General features: G+C 32.7%; 1 protein-coding gene across 1 annotated transcript; it reads right to left on the bottom strand.

Annotated features, from left to right (window-relative positions):
- Nucleotides 1-221: 221 nt before the first annotated feature.
- LOC132619408 (uncharacterized) lies at nucleotides 222-2,494 on the bottom strand. Its single transcript, XM_060334323.1, has 3 exons — nucleotides 1,650-2,494; nucleotides 1,271-1,568; nucleotides 222-968 (listed from the first exon to the last, which is right to left on the bottom strand). The coding sequence occupies exons 1-3, from the start codon at nucleotides 2,492-2,494 to the stop codon at nucleotides 222-224; spliced, it is 1,890 nt and encodes a 629-aa protein (XP_060190306.1).
- Nucleotides 2,495-19,164: the final 16,670 nt, after the last annotated feature.

Here is a 19,164-nt window from a genome sequence, read left to right as displayed (position 1 = left end):
TATCAAGAAAGTCACTCTTAGCAGATGACGTCACTGGAAAAACAAACTTCATTTAAAAGAGTGCTAAATGACCAATTTAACAAATTGATGCATTAACTTCAGAAAAATAATACTTAAGCTTCCATAAATGACATCTAGCGGCAAAAAGACCAGCAATGGCAATAAAAGAAAACATGCCAGGAAAGAAATTGCAGTAAAAGTCACTACTCAAGATCTTGTTATTATTCACTGTCATCAGTTTCACTAAAATATTGCTCAAAACCAGACGATTCAAAATCAGATTCTTCTATCTCTTCATCATCTTCAATGGCATCAATATTGTGCGCGCTTTCATTTTCAACAGTCACTTTTTCAACGTCATGTACTTCCACTTCACCATTTTCATGACGCAAGCTATCAAGATCATCAGTGATAATTGGGAATAATGCGGGTAAAGTCTCTTCTTCTTGGTACAGGACATTTGGGGAATCAATTCGGTTTCTAGCTTTTATTTTACACACTGCCCACCAGTCAACAATATCTTTCTTTTTAGTGGGATATTCTGAAAAATAGACTTGTTGCGCTTGTTCAGCCAACACAAAAGGTTCATAGGCATAGCTTGGGAACCTTTTCTTATGGTTGATATCAATTAGACCATACTGATTATGAACCTTCCACCCTCGGCCCATTGTTGGATCAAACCAATCACATTTGAACAACACTAGAGTAGTTCTCTTCTTTGTCGGATTAGGATACTCTAGTTGTATCACGTCAACGAGCAATCCATAGTAGTCACTTTCATAGTCACTCCAACTTGTCCCTTTTATGCACACACCACTATTCATAGTTGATTTGTTAGAGCCATAAGTAAGAATGTCGAACCTATAGCCATTCGTAAAATACTGAGGCCAGGTTTGCACCCACTTATAAGGACCAGAAGCCAAGTCTTTCAACCGCTCATCAATTATGTTGTTAGCTGGATTAAGAACCTATTAATACACCAAATAGGCCAATGGTATGTTCAGTTACATATAAATTATAAGTCGAGACAAGTAAAGAGTAGGAACCTCTTCATACAATTATATTTTACTCACATAAGCTTCAAACCAGTTGGCAAATCTACTATTCGTCTCTTTATCAATTTCCTCGAGGCTAATGTTCTCTTAATGCCTTTTCAATTCAGCTTCAAAGATACTACAAAAGTAATAATTTTTTTGTTAAATTAGCTATTCTGCAGTACATATACATTTTACAGGTAAAAATTATGAACTTACTGGACGAATGGCTGAACCTCCTCACAATTTAACAAAACATACATTCGTGCTGCATCCCACTCCTTATCGGACAAATAGCGTTTGTTCATCTCCCCACTCGGACGTCCTGGATGCACAAAGATGGATAGACAACCATCAGGTGCATCAACTTCACCTCCATCATCATTTCGAGTCACTTTGTTCAGCCTAGTTTGCACATTAGGCTGGAAATAATGGGAACTGAATGTTGAAATTTCTTGAATGATATAAGCTTCAGCTATTGATCCCTCGACATGAGATCTGTTTTTCACTTTCTTCTTATGAACGTGAAGCTCCCTATATTGATATATAGTTTAGTGTGTTGTACATTAATTATTTAATTAATTATCTAATCAAAGATTCAATTTAGATTCTTACCGCTCAAAAGGGTACATCCACCGAAATTGCACTGGGCCACCAGCTATTGCTTCATATGGTAAGTGAATTGGAAAATGTTCCATGGGATCAAAGAAACCAGGAGGAAATATTTTCTCCAGCTTGCAAATTGTAACTTTTATGCTTTCTTCATGCTTACGTAGATCTTCTACTTCTAACACAGGTGCGCATAAACCTCTAAAAAATAAGCTAATCTCTGTTAAGGCATTCCAAATTGGCTCTGGCAAAAATTCTCGAAATGCAATTGGTAGCAACCTTTCTAGAAACACATGACAATCATGGCTCTTCATCCTTGATAACTTACAATCATCCATGTCTACACATCTATACAAATTGGAAGCATAACCATCAGGAAACCTTAAACTTTTGACCCATTCACATATCAACTTTTTTTGTTCTTTTGTCAATGAATAGGCTGCCTTTGGCTTCAAAAATTTTCCTTCATGCTCCATCAATTCAAGCTCTGGACGATTGCAATAAGTCTGCACATCCTTTCTAGCTTTTAAATTGTCTTTCGTTTTATCCTTTACATCTATTACTGTGTTGAATATATTATCAAATACATTTTTCTCGATATGCATCACATCAAGATTATGCCGAATAATATTTGTGTGCCAATATGGTAATTCCCAGAAAATGCTTTGTTTTGTCCAGTTATGTTGATCCCCAAACCCTGGCAACTTATTGGAGGCGTGGTCATCAAATATTTTTGGTAAGCCACGCACATTGTTCCAAACTTCTTCACTAGACAACCTAGGAGAAGGAGCACCGTGCTCAACCCTTCCTTTTAAAAATGATTTTCTGTCCCGCCGAAATGGATGACCCATAGGCAGAAATTGACGATGACAATCAAAGAATGAACCCTTTCTCCCATATTTTAAATGAAACGCCTTACTCTTCCCCTTACAACAAGGGCATGCCAAAAGACCGTGTGTGCTTCAGCCAGACAACATTCCATAAGCTGGGAAGTCATTAATAGTCCACATAAGTGCAGCTCGCATTTGAAAATTCTGTTTGTTATGAGAGTCATAAGTCTCAACCCCGTCAACCCATAATTTCTTCAATTCATCAATAAGAGGTTGTAAGTATAAGTCTATATTCTTCCCCGGACTTTTGGGACCAGGAATGAGAAGACTTAAGAACATGTAAGGGCTACTCATGCACATTCCGGGCGGAAGATTGTACGGTGTGATGACTACTGGCCAACAAGAATAAGGATGGGCCATCTGCCCAAAAGGACAAAACCCATCAGCTACAAGTCCAAGCCTAATATTTCGAGGCTCAATTGCAAAGCTAGGATGGCACTGATCAAATTTTTTCCATGCCTCTCCATCACTTGGATGACTCATTACCCCAGGTTCACGACGATATTTCCAGTGCCATATCATATGTTCAGCTGTCTTTGTACATATATAGCCTCTGTAATCTCGGAGTTATTGGAAAGTAACGCAATACTTTATATGGAACATCTTTTTGCCTTCCATTGCCTCTTTTCTTAGGCTTATAGCGTGGTTGACCACACTTTGGACAATCTCTTTTGTCTTTGTTATCCTTGTAATATAGGATACAACCTGTTGGACATACATATATCTTTTCATATCCTAGCCCAAGTTTTGCAACCATTTGTTTAGTCCTATAGTAATCATTGGGTAACTTAGCATCTTCGGGTAAGAGCTCCTTCAAAAATAGCAAAATTTGATTATAGCAATTGTCGCTCATGTTACACTCAGACTTAATGTTCAGCAACTTGCACACCGCTGATAGCTGAGAATGAGTCACACATCCATCAAACAGTGGCTCTTCTGAAGCTTTTAGCATATCAAAAAATTCTTGAGCATTTCGATTAGGAGGTTCTTCTTCTTCACCATCCAAATCAAATCCATCACTATCAAAGTTGAAACTAGGACCAATTGCATCCATGACCATAGCTCAATATGGATTTATTGGTGATTTATCAGCACCTATTCCATCGCCTGTATTGGTATTATGTTGAAGCCTAGAAATTGGTACAAAAGGCTCCCCATGTGATTCCCATTGATAATAATTACGTATGAAACCATTATTGTATAAATGTGCTCTAATATCATGAGGTTTAAGAAATCCACTACTATTTCCACATTTTGAACATGGGCACCTTATACTTCCATCAGAAACAAAGTCGGGTTGCATTAATGCAAACTCTACAAATTGACGCACACCTTCTTTGAACTCAGTAGTGACTCCTTTTCGACTTGGCACTAGTCTATTATACATCCACGAACGATCAGCTCTATAGGAACTCATGCTTTCTATCTAACAAACAATGAAAATTACTATTTTTTTAAAAGGAAATGTAAAACATAATAAAAAATTCTTATGGGAAACATAAACTCAGAATCGGATTACACAAACAGAGGCATACATTTTGATTACTACCTCGATTGGACTGCTTAATTATTAGTCCAGTCGTGTTGTCTGTCATAAAACTGATTTTTATAGAGCTTTTCCATGAAACAATCAACAAATTCAAGTTCTTAATAGTGTGGTGATCTTCAGAATGTAATTTCCAATAGCTCTTAACATTTTCTAAGCAAAGTTAAATTGAAAAGTTGTTTGTCGCTCTAAATGTAAGCAAACCTCCGAAGGAAAAAAATATATATGAACCTCATATACATGTCAGGATAACATAAATCAACAAAATATATATGAACCTCATTTATCATTCCTATTTTTCCAATAATGGAGGACGAGAAGTAGCACCGCCAAATCCTCCGAGAAATAAAAATTGCTAGAGACATCCACTACAAAATTTCTCTATTTCAATGATATTAATAATGTGCATATGCTTGCTATAGCAATTGTCAATCATGTACACATTTTTTATGACTTAGTACCTTTCTTACACATAATTAATAGGGAAAATTTAATATCTCTAATGCATGTCTAGTTCCTGAGAAAACACGATAAAAAGCTGAAACTAAGCAACATACAAAGATACCCCAAATTAGATTATATGAACCTAAACCCCCAAATAAGACAACAAAATTCAATTTAGGGGTTTTCCTCAATATCTAACAAAAGCAGAGTATTTTCTTATAAGGAAAACAGAGATTGCTATCTCTTATCTAACAAAACAGATTAAAGACTACTTTATCAACAATACCTCTTTCTACAAATGCATAAGGTTTAGAAAAAATTCATACCAGAAGGTAGACGACGGCAGTAATCAGTTGTGATTTCCAGCTTCTGTAGCCTGGAATAAAGAGCTCGAGTTTTGTGAGCATGAAGAGACGTGAAGTATGCATCGTGCGTTTGAGGGGCATGAGAATAGTAGTTCAGTTACTCTGTTTTTTATTTTCTAGGATTTTAAGGCTAACTTTGAGAGAAAACATGTTGACTTTAAAGACTTATCTATTAAGAATAAAGGCTGATTTTATATTTGCCCCTTTAACAGCTATCTCTGTGGGTCTTTAATTTTTTTACTAATACATTATAAATTACTATAATAAAATTAACTATTTAAATAGGTAAAGTTACATAGAAATTATGGAAATTACAAGAAAATATAAAATTAATGAAATGTATACAAACTTGTTTCATCTTTAAAAGCTAATCAAAATGAGTAATTGACTAAAAATTGATCGGAATTGTTTCATATAAAATAAATAATACAGCTTTGAAAAAAATGAGTAAAAATTTATAAACTAACTTGATAACAAAGCAAAGAAGGAACCTATATTAAGAAGCATCGAATTAGAGCAAGTAATTGTTACGACCCAAAAATCTAACAACTCACGGTGGCACATACATCTAACCTGATAGGCGAACCATATTTCATTTTTAATCCATTTTCATTTAATAAGCGGAAAAGTAGAATGACAATATTAAATAAGTCATAAAAATGAAGTCTCATAACCATAAAATGGAGAAATAACGAGGTAAGAAAAAATTTGGTGGTTTGGGAGTGAGGGGATAGGCGGGGTGTGTGGGGGGTGGGAAGGTGGGGTGTTGTGGTTGGGGGCAGGGAATTTTTTTTTACCAGAATATATATATATATATATATATATACACACACACATAACAGACAATTCTGGGGGGGGGGGGGGGGGGTGGTGGTGGGGTAAGAACAAATTTCTCACTTTTTATAAAAGTAAAAGTAAAATATATGAAATAGAAAATGTGAGGGCGAGGGGAGGGGGGAGGGGCAGGGGTATGATGGGGTGTCGTGTAAGATAAAATCTCCCATTTTTAAAATTTGTTTATAAAAATAAGATAAAATGTATGAAATAGAAAATGTGGTGTGGAGGGAAGGGCCGAGTAGGGGTGGGCAAGCGGTGGGAGGTAAGAAAAAAGTTTCTCATTTATTTATAAAATTCTTACAAAAGTAAAATAAATATATAAAATAGAAAAATTGGAGCAGAGCAGAAGGTGGTGGGAAAAAAGAAACTTCCCATTTCTTATAAAATAAAATAAAATAAAATAAAAGTAAAATACATGAAACAAAAAATTTGGTTGGGGGGGGGGGGGGGGGAGACGGGGTGGTTTGGGGGCATGGGTGGGGTTGGGGGGAAGGCGTGTGGTGTGGTTTGAGCTTATAGCTTTCTCTGTCCCGATTTATGTGATATAGTTCAGATTTCGAGAGTCAATCTTCTTTATTTTGACTGTGAATTCAGACATATAATGTTTAAGTTATTTGAAAAATAATTTACATATTTAAAAACTACACAAAAATGACTATAAGTCACACTAATTAAACAATTTAAGATATTTAAAGGGCATACAAATAAATCGGGATAAACAATTTTCGTGTTTGACCCTCGAACTTAGAACTTGTGGTCTAAAACAACTTAGAGATATTTGTAAGACATAAATCATCTCATTAAGGACAAAATAAAAAGTTTAAAATTAATTTTTTTCTAAATATAGAATGACATTATTTTTTTTTTTTGCGGAGAAATTAAAAAGACAAGTAAAATAGGACAACAGTACACTATAAGTTTTTCAGATCTATTTAATTGTTATTTTATATTTTGAATCTTCTTATTTGTATCGTATTGAAATTTAGTGGTAATTCTATTTTATTGTAAGCCATTTGTTTAAATTCATAGAAAATTAGGGAAGGGGGGAAGGAAATAAAATATGAAATTTGGTACAAAGACCTTGATCTCCTTAATGCATTGAACCCTGTTATCTCCAAATTGACTAATTGCTCCTTCAGTCCACCATCAGAATCCTTCGATCTCACCCTACAAAAAAATTGTGAAAATTAAGACGGTTTTAATATGAAAGTTTATCAAAATCGTAGTCGCAATAATCCACATTTTTAAAACGGTTGATAGCTATGTATAATTAGAACGATAATTTCGGCCTGTAATTAATTTTAATTTTCTTTGATTCCATCCAAAAGAGAATATCGAATTTGGTCCTTTGTCTAAGTGATCTCTAGTTCCTTACTTGTCCCCATCCTAATTAAGTTCACGGAGAACTCCTCACATTAGAGAGAAGGAAGAGGGTCAAAGGAACCCACAATTAAATTTGGAAATTATATATTTATAATTTCTAGTCTCTTGTCGATAACCTATTCATCTTACTTGTTTTGGTTCTAGCTAGGGGTGGAAAATGGGTGGGTTTCGTTGGATTTGGGCAGGTTGAAAATAGTTTGAACAAAAATGGGTTGAGTTTCAATCCACCCATATTTCATGTGGGTAAAATACGGGTTGGGTGATAGACGAGTTGATTATGGGTTAAACCATATTATTACACGAGTGCAATATTATTTCAAGTTCAATGTTTATAATTTCTTTTTCCAAATTAAATTAATTTTTTCATATATTTATAATTGAATATTATGAAATAAAAACTTCGGGATTGGGGTGGGGGTGGGGGTTGTGGAGAGGGAAGAAAAAACTTCCCATTTTTTATAAAATTTGGTTTGGGGTTGGGGGGGGGGGGGGGTTGGAATTTATCACTTTTGTCATGTGTGTCTTTCATAATATTCCCACGATTGTCTCATGACATTGCCAAACATAGTCCTCACAATATTACTTCCATCCTGCACAGTGTAGCGTCACCCCCCGATAACACGTCTAGGCTAACGAACCCTTGCTTACGGAGTTAAACCGTTGTATTAAAGCAGATGCAATTTCTACATTTTTACTAGTGTGAGGTTGAAGAGGTTCTAGTGGTGGACGAAAGGAGCATAATTGGGGATTTAGAGATAAAAGGGTTCAACAGGTTAGGGGGATCAGGGTGTTTGTTCCGATTTTATATTTAGTTTTTTTTTCCTTTTCCTATTTTACTGTTAATTGTACAAACTACCGACAATGAAAAGAATAAACACTAATTACCACACGGAACAAACTAAGAGATTCAAAATTAAAAGGAAATAGATATTTAAAGAATTAATTTATCCAATTTATGCGACACAATTTTCTTTTATTATTTTTTCCCAAAAAATATGACAGTATCTTATACTAGTATGTAAAAATCAACTAACTTTAAACTTCTTATTTTACACTTGATGAAACGATTTATAGTCACTCAGAATGTCTATGGTTTGTTTTAGATAAAAAAGAATTCTTAAATCCTTATTACTTTCTAAAACTCCTTGCCTTATGCACATGCATTGGAAAGAATGGAGTAAATATAGAGAGGAATGCTAATTATAGTAAGAAATCTAAAAATGGCTATAAAACTCTTATATTATCGTCGTCTATAAATTTTTTAATTTATTTATAATAATTTCAAATAATAATAATAATATTTTGTTAGAGATTAGTTAAGGAGTTCATCCCAGCTAAAAAGAATTAACCAAAAATTAGCATTATCCTAGAAATCCTCTAAAATTTAGCCATAAATTTAGCTACTTTTTAGCTAGCGAATAGCTAGGGGTTGTGTTCCTAGCTAAATCACAATCTTTGGAGAATTTTTTTTTAGCGCCAAAATAGAATTCCCGCTAAAATTTAGCTAGACAATTAGCTAGGACACTTCCCTAGCTAACATATTGCTAGGGATTAGCCACGGATTGTATCCTAGCTAAGCCATAATCATTTGGAAAAAGAAAATTGGCGCCAAATTGGAAGTCCCGCTAAAAATTAGCCACAGATTTTTCTAGGAAAATGTTCTAGCTAAAGTTTAGCTAGGAATCGGCCCTAGCTAATTCCTAGCTATATTCTGACTAAATTTTCAGTTGATTTTTTTTGCAAGGGAATGACACTTTTCTAGCTAAATCCCTAGCTAATGTTGAATATTAGCTACGGATCTGGATTTCCTATCTAGAATTCCTAGCTAATAGCCTGTTCTCTTGTAGTGAAATATGAAGTGGTAATCTTAACTTCTTAAGAGGATCAATACTTCCATCATAATCTTAAAAGTTGTCCGAAGAGTTGGTTTGCTTTCATCCACGTCTAATTTGATCCGGGTAATTCTCACTTGTGCTAATAATTCTCCATAATATAAGAGATTCTTTTGAATATTTTGATTGATCAAAATAGTCTTCAAATATTGAACGACTTTTATGTCCTTCGAAAGCTAAATTATCTCTTTAATGAACCAATTCTATATTTAAGATTTTGTATAATGTTTAAGATGTTGAAATAACTAAAAATCGGACCTTTTGGATTCATAATGTAATAGACTTCAAATTTCAATTGATAGTCCAACTCAGAGTCTAACACAAAAACAAAAGACACCTGCGTGCACATGTTTATTTGTATTTGAGATAAAATTTTAAATATGAAGCAACTTGAGATAGTAGTAATCTTAACTTCTTAAGAGGATCAAGACTTCCGTCATAATCTTAAAAGTTGTTCGAAGAGTTGGTTTGCTTTCATCCACGTCTAATTTGATTCGGGTAATTCTCACTTGTGCTAATAATTCTCCATAATATGGGTTAACTTCGATTATGCTTGGTATTAAGAGATTCTTATGAATATTTTTTCAGGTTCTAGCTGCCCTTCGCCGCTTCGTTCCACTTTTTAAATTGTAATTTTCGCATATTTGCTTCTTCATATTTTGAACTCTTTAGTAAAAATCGTGTCTCCGTCATTAATTCTAAGCTTGTGGAATAAATCTTTTTTCTCACGTGCCTTGAGACGACCTCCAGCGTGTGAGTGTCATAGCTTAGTTTTATGCAGTCAACTTATAACATGTTTGGCCGAGCTTCTAAAATCAACTTATTTTGAAAAGTACTTTTGATGAAAAACAGTTTGTGTTTGGCCAATTAATGTAAAAAATACTTTTGAGCAGCAAATAGTGTTTGACCAAGCTTTTTAAAAGTGCTTCTAAGTATGTTTTTTCAAAATTGCTTTTGGGCTATGTTTTTTAGCTTCTGAAAAATTGTTTCTGCTACTCTCCAAAAATACTTATTTTCTCCCAAAAACTTGTCCAAACAACATACTTTTTTTAAAATAAGCACTTATTGAAAAAAATAAGTACTTTTGGAAAAAAATAAGCTTGGCCAAACAAGCTATTATTATGGTGTCGTATTGGTTTCAGATGACCATGCTCTATTTTAAAGGTGAAGAAGCCAGAAGGAAGGTGGGAGTATTAATTACTAGGAAACCTCTGCATTACAAAGGATGCTTATTTCAGCTCACAATAAAAGAATTTGTAGCAAAGGTATATTGTTATTTACAGAATTAATTTGTGAAGCTGATTAACCTATTCAAATCAATTCAATCAATTAAAATTTCATAGTTAAACAAACAAACGTTCAAGAATAACTTTATGTAAACAAAGTTTGTAACTGAAGAGAACTACGACGTTAAACGTTACAAGAAAAATAATATTTTTTGTTTAAGTTTATTTCTTCATATTATTATATTTTTATTTGATTTTATTATTTCTATTCAGGTACTTAGTTATGTTAAAAATATATCGAATATGATTCTTAGGACCGCGGGTGCTCTGTAAATGGTAGTTGTTTGTTTGGCCCTCCGAAATAATTTTTCAATCCAAATTTATTTTCCTTAGCCAAATACTCCATTGTTTTAATTTTAGTTTTCAGAACTAGGACGAATAGCTGTAGTAGATGAAGGACTTGAAGGAAATTTGATGTTGAACAATCTTCCTCCAATAATTATCTATGAAATGATCAATTTTTATGCCCTTCAAAATTATATTATTTTATAAGAAGATTGGATAAAATTGGAATATCTGACAATTATTAATATATATGCAGTTGAAAATATGTTATTTGAAGTACACATTTCATAATATTTAACGCTTATATGATTCGTGCAAAGCACGAACATAGACGAATCAAAGCACGAACATAGAAACTAGTGTGTGTATATATATACAGGGGCGGATTTATGTCGGTCCGAGGGCGTCACGTGACACTGCTTCGTTGATTTTTTTTACTAAATATACAAATAAAAAAAAATTGAACGAAAGTAAAAGGTAAAAATAGTAATGTGACACTGCTTGAGCACAAAGGCGTGCGTTGGTCTGTTGGTAAGGAGCTCCATTTTGAAAGCAAGGTCGCGGGTTCAAACCAGCCTGGCCTCATTTTTTTTTTGCTTATATAATTTAAACTAAAACTAGTAAAAATATAGTCCTAAAACCAGTAAAATAACTTAGCCGTTTCCTACTCTAATTCTATACCAAATTGGTCAAGTAACTTAAAAGCTAAAACCCTAAAAAGAACTCATAAATCATCACCTTAAAAATTCTTTTATCAATTAGAATATAATTGATGGCTGCCCACCTCAAATTAAAATATAAGTTCTTCTCATTTTTTATGCCGATTGCCACATCAGGTTAGCACTTTCTTCACCATAATATTTTATTAAGTGCTTGCAATTTTTTATGACAATAATTTACTTTCTTTCTAATTTTTACAATGAAATTATTTAGTGTTCATTATATTGATATTTAAATTTACCTATGTTTTATTGTTTCTTTACCTATGTTTTATTAATATGATTTGAGTTGTCTTTTCATACATATGATATCATTATAATGATTTATTCAATTGTTCACTCTTTTATATGGTGACACTGCTTATGAAAAATCCTGCGTACGCCACTGTATATGAATATATATATTAAATTCATTGGACTTCAAAATTTTGGATTTATAGTTGGAGCCGACAGGTTGTACATGGAAGGCTACTATCATTTCAACTGGATAGCCATTATGCAAATGGCCTATCCATTTAGTAGGCGTTTGGACTGAACTTGAAATTATTAATATGGTTGAGGTGGTTGTGTAGTTGAAAATGTGTTTAACTTTTTAGTTTTCAAATAAATATTTGACTAATCATGGAAACTCACAATTTGTAAAAATTAAAAACTTCCCCCATATCTTGTACAATCTTACCAAACGAACAAACTTTTTTAAAATAACGATTAACAAAGGATTTCTTATAGTAGCACCAATTGATTTTTGGGTGTGTTTTATTGAAGGGGAAAAGTGGGTTGGCAAAGTAGGAGTTCGGTAATTACTTCTGTAATAAATATGGATCTTTTTTGGCAAAATTTAAAATTATGAGCCAAGTTTAAAATTTTTGAAAATTTGAAGTTGAAATTCTACCTTTAAGGTGAATTTAGGATTTGAAATTAGAATTTAATATTGAAGTTATAGTTTTTTAAATATAATAAACAAACACAGATTTAGGGTCAAAAATTAAATCATGATTTGAAATCGCATGGCTAAACAATCTACACCTTAACTTTCAAAAATGGGCATGGAAAACAGTAGTGCATGGTCGCCGCAAGTACCATATCACAACTCACAAGATTCACAACTATAAAATCTACACCTCTCAGTTCACTGTTCCGATGATTTCTTTTTCGAGAAAAATATGATCAAATCAATGAAAGGTAAACTTTGAAAAGTAATAACTGCCCATTGACAATTAGTCCAAAATTTTAATTATCGTTGATATTTTGATAATACTCATTCAACTCTTATTTAAAGCACATCTATATACTCCAATCATTTTTCTTTTTGATCTAGTCAAACAAGGCGTTAGAACACGAATTGAGACTGCTAGCCCCTTAATTTGGACAACATGGATATATATACTTGGCACATCAAATAGAATTACCCAATTGCCAAGGAAATATTAATGATACTTTGAATAAAGTACAACATCTGTATAAAGTGACAACACTCATAATACATATGCTGCTAGTTGCGAAATAGAACTGTATAGTTTTTGTGACATCTAACTAAATTGATGTCGACCTGGTAGGGGAAGAAGGAAAAGTTCCTGGATCTATATTTGCATAAACTGTTGAGTTTTCTGTGTGAATGAGATTCGAAATCATGATCTTTGAGTTGGGCTGTAAATGGGAAATGAAAATACTTCTACAGCCAACTCAAAGATCATTTCCCATTTACGTCAATTACAAACAAATCAAATTATATGAAATATCACTGACCACATTTCTCTTTTTAAATTCCTTTCAGGCCAACATATATATTTACTAGACCTCATTGACTTTAGATTCTGGACGTGTAATTGGATTCGGGGATTGTACATGGAAGGCTAGCTATCATTTCAAGTGGATAAGCCTATTATAAGCATGGCCTACCAATTTAACTTCCAAAAAATGGACATAGAAAACAGTATTGCATGGTGGGTGCAAGTACCATATCACAACCATAACGGAATCTAGTCTCTTACTCTGAGTTCACTGTTTCGATGATTTCTATTTTGGGGATAAGGGGATCGAATTAAAAGTGATAAATAGTGCAGCCTATGATCACCACAATCTTGTGTCCAGAACTTTAAAAAAATGTTTCACACATAAATTTCCTCAAAAAAGACATTTAAAGAAACAAGTGTTGAAGTCTATGACCAATGCACATCATCTTCATGAACTAACGAACATTAAAAGCAAGTGCATGACAATAAGGAAGAATACGAAAAAAGAAGGATCCGGTCAACTGAGTTTCTTTTAAATTCTAGCATGCTCTATGTTTCCCATTCTTCTTTAAATTCCAGTTGTTCACACGCTTGTATTAGGGGGGATTCACAATGTAAGATATTAGTGGCGATGTTCGGATTTTAAATTTAAGGGTTCTAGATTATAGAAACTCGCAGCTTACTAGATTCTTGATAAATTATTTATACATATTAAGTAGATTTACACAATTACAGGGTTTGAGGCAAAGCTACTGGCTTATGCCAAAATTGTCGGCAAAGCTCTAGCTTCGACATGTAAGATATGGTTTCGACTAAATTCAATAATTTGGTTTAGACCTTATATATGTTTTAAGAAATTCACAAAATATGTATACATATATATTAAATTTTGAATCCAATTATAAGCACTTAATTAGGCCGATGTCCTAAAAAACTTAATTATATCCATAAAGTTTAAAGGAAAAACTAAGCTGAGCGTCCACTGAGGCATCTAGTTTGCCAATTTTGGCTTGACTATCAACTTCTTATTTTTTCGGGTTTTTTTTTTGGTTCAATACAAAGCATCTTATAATAGCATTTGCTTGACCAAAAATAAGCATCTTACCCTTCTATTTCTAAATATGTAAAATGAAAAATGTGTGGTGAATTCATTGACTCATTAAATAAAAAATTCATAACAATTGAATCAAATAAGTATAGAACATGCATGTGATGTATAACTATAACAATCAAACAGAATGTAGTAACAAACAACTTCAATATTGTTCCGTAAAATGAGTTTTAGTTAGCTTTTAAACATTTACTTAAAAAGCCTATCGCTAAATGAACAAAAAGATTATAACTCAAACTTAGCATTAAGAATTAATTATACACCACAAATACTTACAAGGAGGATCATACAAGAGGTGTTTGTTAGAGGTTCCCAGCGGACAACACTCACAAAAAAATTGGATGAGCTGATTTTCTACCCTTAGTCTACTAGTTTTATTTATTGTTTGAGTTGTTTTGATGTGATAAAGGCTAGTTTTGATCACTGCTAGGCTATTCTGCCATATTAATGTTTTGACATTGGTCAACAGTAGCTATTTGTAATGAAAAAGTCTCTTTTAATTGCCAAAAAAGAATTAATTATACAATTGGATGTGGTACCAATTCTTAAACGGATTGCATCACGAACGAAGCTGACTAATCAATGCTTAAAAGTGATAAAGTTATACACGTATTTATAAATATATATGTATAAAAATATTTATAAATTATATAAATATAATCGGATCGGTTTGGTCTCGGTTTGACTTTTTTTAGTTAAAACCAAACCAAACCTATTATGATCGGGTTTTTTTTATCCAACACCAAACCAAACCAAACAAACCACTACTCGGGTTTTTTTTTTCCGATTTGGTTCAGTTTTTCGGTTTGGTGCGATTTGTCGGTTTTCATTGTACAACCCTAGTTGGATCTATCTCTCACATCATCTGCGACGCTCTCTCATCTCCCCTCTCCTTTACCTTTTTTTCCCTTTCCCCCATTTGCTCCCTCTCTCTCTCTAAACCCTTTTCTTCTAAAATCTCTTTGTCTCCTTTCCCACGAGCTCTCCATCAAAATTAGAAAAAAACTTCTAGGGTTTTTTCTTCTTCAAAGACTCTATTTTTCTATATCCATAAATTCCAAATATAGAGTATATTCAATGTTTTTTATAGCTATACAGAACATATAAGTTGTCTATACACCGATGATACAATGGGCTATATCGGTTGCAAACTAGATGCGTGGACCGTATATATACATTATCTATACACCAATGATACAATGGGCTACATTGACTGCAAACTGGCTACTTGGATCGTATATATATATATGAGTTGTTTCCCCAAATTTAAATTCTAAATCCGTTTCTTACTTGTATGATTGTTTATCGTAGTTTAGGTTCATTCATAGGAGCCAAAAACGAACATTAATTCAGTAATTGGGTTCTTTGGGCCAACACGGTTTGGGTGGGGTAATTGGGTTAAGGGGAAGAGTGCTGCGGTGCTGCCGACAGGATACTTCTAAACTCGGTTTCTTTAATTTACTCAGTATTTTTAATGCATCCAGTATATGTATATGCCCATATACTATGGTATAGTCAATTTCACTTTAATGATGGAAATGGGGACGCAACGTGTTTTATCCTTGTCTATCTTTTTAATTCTTGGATATAAATATCTCACTCAGAGTCATTGTGAATTCAAGATTTAAATTCTATAGGTTCAATTTTAAGATTATTAGCATTGAACCCATTATATTTTTAAAGTTATGGGTTCATATTACTATTTATTACAATTTTAATAATTTTTTACACATAAATTTATGTTGCGCATCGAAAGTTATGGGTTCAATTAAACCCTACCTATAAAGCTAGATACACCTTTTATCCCACTCGTGAATAATGAATGATAATAAGGTAAGGAAAAGAAAAGTTCTGGATAAAATTTAAATCTTATGCGTAAATAATGTAGAGTGAATTTAAATGAAGACGTGTAGAGAGAAAAGTTAGGTTAGATAAATAAAATAGTTATAGTCATGGTTGTGTTAATAGCGATAATGGTGGTGGAGGGAAATGAAGTGTTAGCGATGGAAGAACAAGCAGAGAGGAAGGGTAAAATGAGTTGGGGAGTGTTGAGGTTCATGCCATGTGACATTCACTTCACTAAAATATCAGTGACGCATGGAATTGAGCGTCCACCTTGAACAACCCTAATGGAAAAATGGTATATCTGAACCAATTTTTAAAAGCAAGAGTGTCATTGTGCATAAAATATAACACAGGGTAAAATTGATCCTTTTCGCATATTGTTTTTCATCAACAAACATGTATTAGTTTTACAATTACCATACGGATAGTAATTGTCTGTTGAAGAAAAGGTAAAAATGAAATTTGGACTATTGGAGATGCCAGCAATTGAGAGTTTAAAAGTGCATTACAAGTCTTCCAATGAGAATTATGAAAAAAATAGAAGAATACTATAAGTACCTCCCTAATGATGTTAATCGTAGAATGTAAATAATCCGAAATTTTACATTCATGGTAAGGGCTTTGGGGGAGTGATCCTCCTTTTTTTTTTTTTTTTCCTCAAATAATTTTCATCAATCAAAAAATTAAAAGTTATCTTTCTTTTGTATACAATATTTTTCTTTTTTACTTTGAGATGCTCAACAATTTTTAAAAGAAAAATTAACCTATAAAGCTATTATTAGTAGAAATTGGGGCTCCATTATAAATGGTGTGGTAGGATATTAGATAAGATCCCTCCTACCTTAATCAGAGGTATCAAAGTTGAATCCTGGAATGAAAATAAGTTTGCTAAGGAGTTTTTTCCCGTTCAATGAACTTTATATGACGTGAATCTGGATTAGTCGAAAATCCAATACAAATGCCCTTGATTCTAAGATGCATAAATCAAAAACATTTACCTCATCTCAACTGTTATTAAGGAAGATTGCTGCGACCTTCCTGATAGAATAGTCATTAAAATAAAAAATGCTTTAACCGCGGGCAATGTTTAACATGAACTACTTGGTACTGATGTAATGACTATTACCGTATTGTGATTATTTCAGATTTTGACGAGTGAACCCAATCACACAACTTACAATTGAAATGATAGCACTAAACTTCTACACTTCTAAAAGGTTCAAATTGGTGTTATCAAAGGAAATGGTAACATCTATTACTACTCCCACAACTTAAACGTGATTGAATTTGCAATCTAATTTTTTTAAAATAATTTAAACAAGCATTTTATGGATTGAAGGAGTTACACTACTAACAACTTCCCTATTCTATCAGGAAGGTCGCAGCAATCTTCCTTAATAACAGTTGAGATGAGGTAAATGTTTTTGATTTATGCATCTTAGAATCAAGGGCACAGGTAGAGACGGGTACGGCTGAAACAAAATAACGTTTACTTAAAAGTTTAGTCTTTCAATTTGTGTACTTCATTAGACATTCTAACTTGCAAGATTCCAAAAGTGACTCAACTCTAATGATTACAAGATTCCGAATTTACTTAAGTAAATGACTACTATTCTACCAAAAATTGTCACCCATATTTAAGAGGGATGTCATAAAATATCTGCATATTCAATAAAGAAAGTGGGACTTATATATACAGTACCTAAACTCACAATAAGTAGGCGTTTGAAAATAAATTGAGTGATATTTAAAAAGAAAATAGTATTTATAAGTTAAATTCAAAAAGGTATGTGAAAGTTGAAGTTACGTTTGGATATGCATTTCACTTAGCTTGAAAAAGTACTGAAATTTTTTCAGCAAAATAATTGACATAATATATAATCAAACAAAATATTTTTGAATTTGTGTTTTTGAAGAAAGCAAATTAATTTATGTCAACGGGCCGAAAAAATTATACTCCATCTGTTTCAATTTGTTTGAACCTATTTTCTTTTTAGTCCGTGCCAAAATGAATGACCTCTTTCCTAATTTGGAAACAAATTCACTTTATGAATGATTTACAGTCACACAAATTTTCAAGGCTTATTTTGAACCACAAGTTTCAAAAGTCTTCGCTCTTTCTTAAATGTCGTGCCCAATCAAATGGGTTTATATGAATTGAAACGGAGGGAGTAAAAGAGAAAGAACTGATATTTTCTTTGCACGACGGTCCGATTTCTGAAAAGAGAAAGAACATTCATGTTCTTCGAGTATCTAAATCCAGATCTGATTTATGATATTCTCAATCTGATTCATTTTAGATGTTATAGTTACTAAAAATAATTAATTCAAAAAAATTGTTATTTTAGAAAAAAAAAATAGAATGAATTATTTTTTCTCCTTTATCCATACTCTAATAAATGTGAAGAGAAATCAATTAATGTGGTGAAAGAAGAGTAAGATTAATTGAGATCAACAAATAAATAAGAATAATTAAAAAAAATTAAAATAATACAGTAATTTTTTAAAAGACGTGCAAAAAATCAAACACCGACAAGTAAAATAAACTGGAAGGAGTACTGATAGAAGAAAAGTACAAAATTGTCCCTTATATTTGGGCTTAAAGTCATCTCTATTCTTTCACATAAAACATCAGTAGTCCTCCATATTTACAACATTGGTGCACTTTTGATCCTCCACAAACTTCCGTTTGTTCATTAAAGTAAATTCTTATCAACTCAAATCTCAAGCAAAAATACAAAATATTCTTTTGAAGGGCCATCGCAAAGAACTTCATTTGTCTACCAACCTCTAATATTGTGAGATACACTATTAGATATTAATAAGATAAAACATTAACTAAAGTATAAGGTCGGTTTTAGATTTTAATAATATAGAATATTAAATTAACACATTCACATAAATTCACTTTTGCCATGAGAGACCAAAGAATAATAATCATGACCAACGTATGAACACTATTCAAACCTTGTCATAACATTTTTGTTACAGTAACCACACATCTTACAAGTTTCTATATATTATAAAAAAAATGCACTAAATAATTATGCATCACAATATTTGAGCATGTCACCGAATTGTATAAAATGTACCTTATTCTATAGTTTCTATAAGTATTGAACACTGATTAATTGTTGCCAGAAACAATCCAGTTATCATGGATATGACAAGTGGGCTATGCATGT

This window comes from Lycium barbarum, chromosome 11, assembly GCF_019175385.1.
Source record: "Lycium barbarum isolate Lr01 chromosome 11, ASM1917538v2, whole genome shotgun sequence".
In the NCBI taxonomy this organism is placed as follows: Eukaryota; Viridiplantae; Streptophyta; class Magnoliopsida; order Solanales; family Solanaceae; genus Lycium; species Lycium barbarum.
This window is presented reverse-complemented; position numbering and strand designations above follow the sequence as displayed.

What these genes read in the sequence shown, in the direction of transcription:
- LOC132619408 (XM_060334323.1), bottom strand. Translation starts at nt 2,494, where the DNA reads ATGGGTCATCCATTTCGGCGGGACAGAAAATCATTTTTAAAAGGAAGG. An exon ending in TGGATGTACCCTTTTGAGCG is followed by an intron (nt 1,569 to 1,649) that starts GTAAGAATCTAA and finishes ATATCAATATAG; the next exon opens with GGAGCTTCACGTTCATAAGA. An exon ending in TTTTGTTAAATTGTGAGGAG is followed by an intron (nt 969 to 1,270) that starts GTTCAGCCATTC and finishes GTGTATTAATAG; the next exon opens with GTTCTTAATCCAGCTAACAA.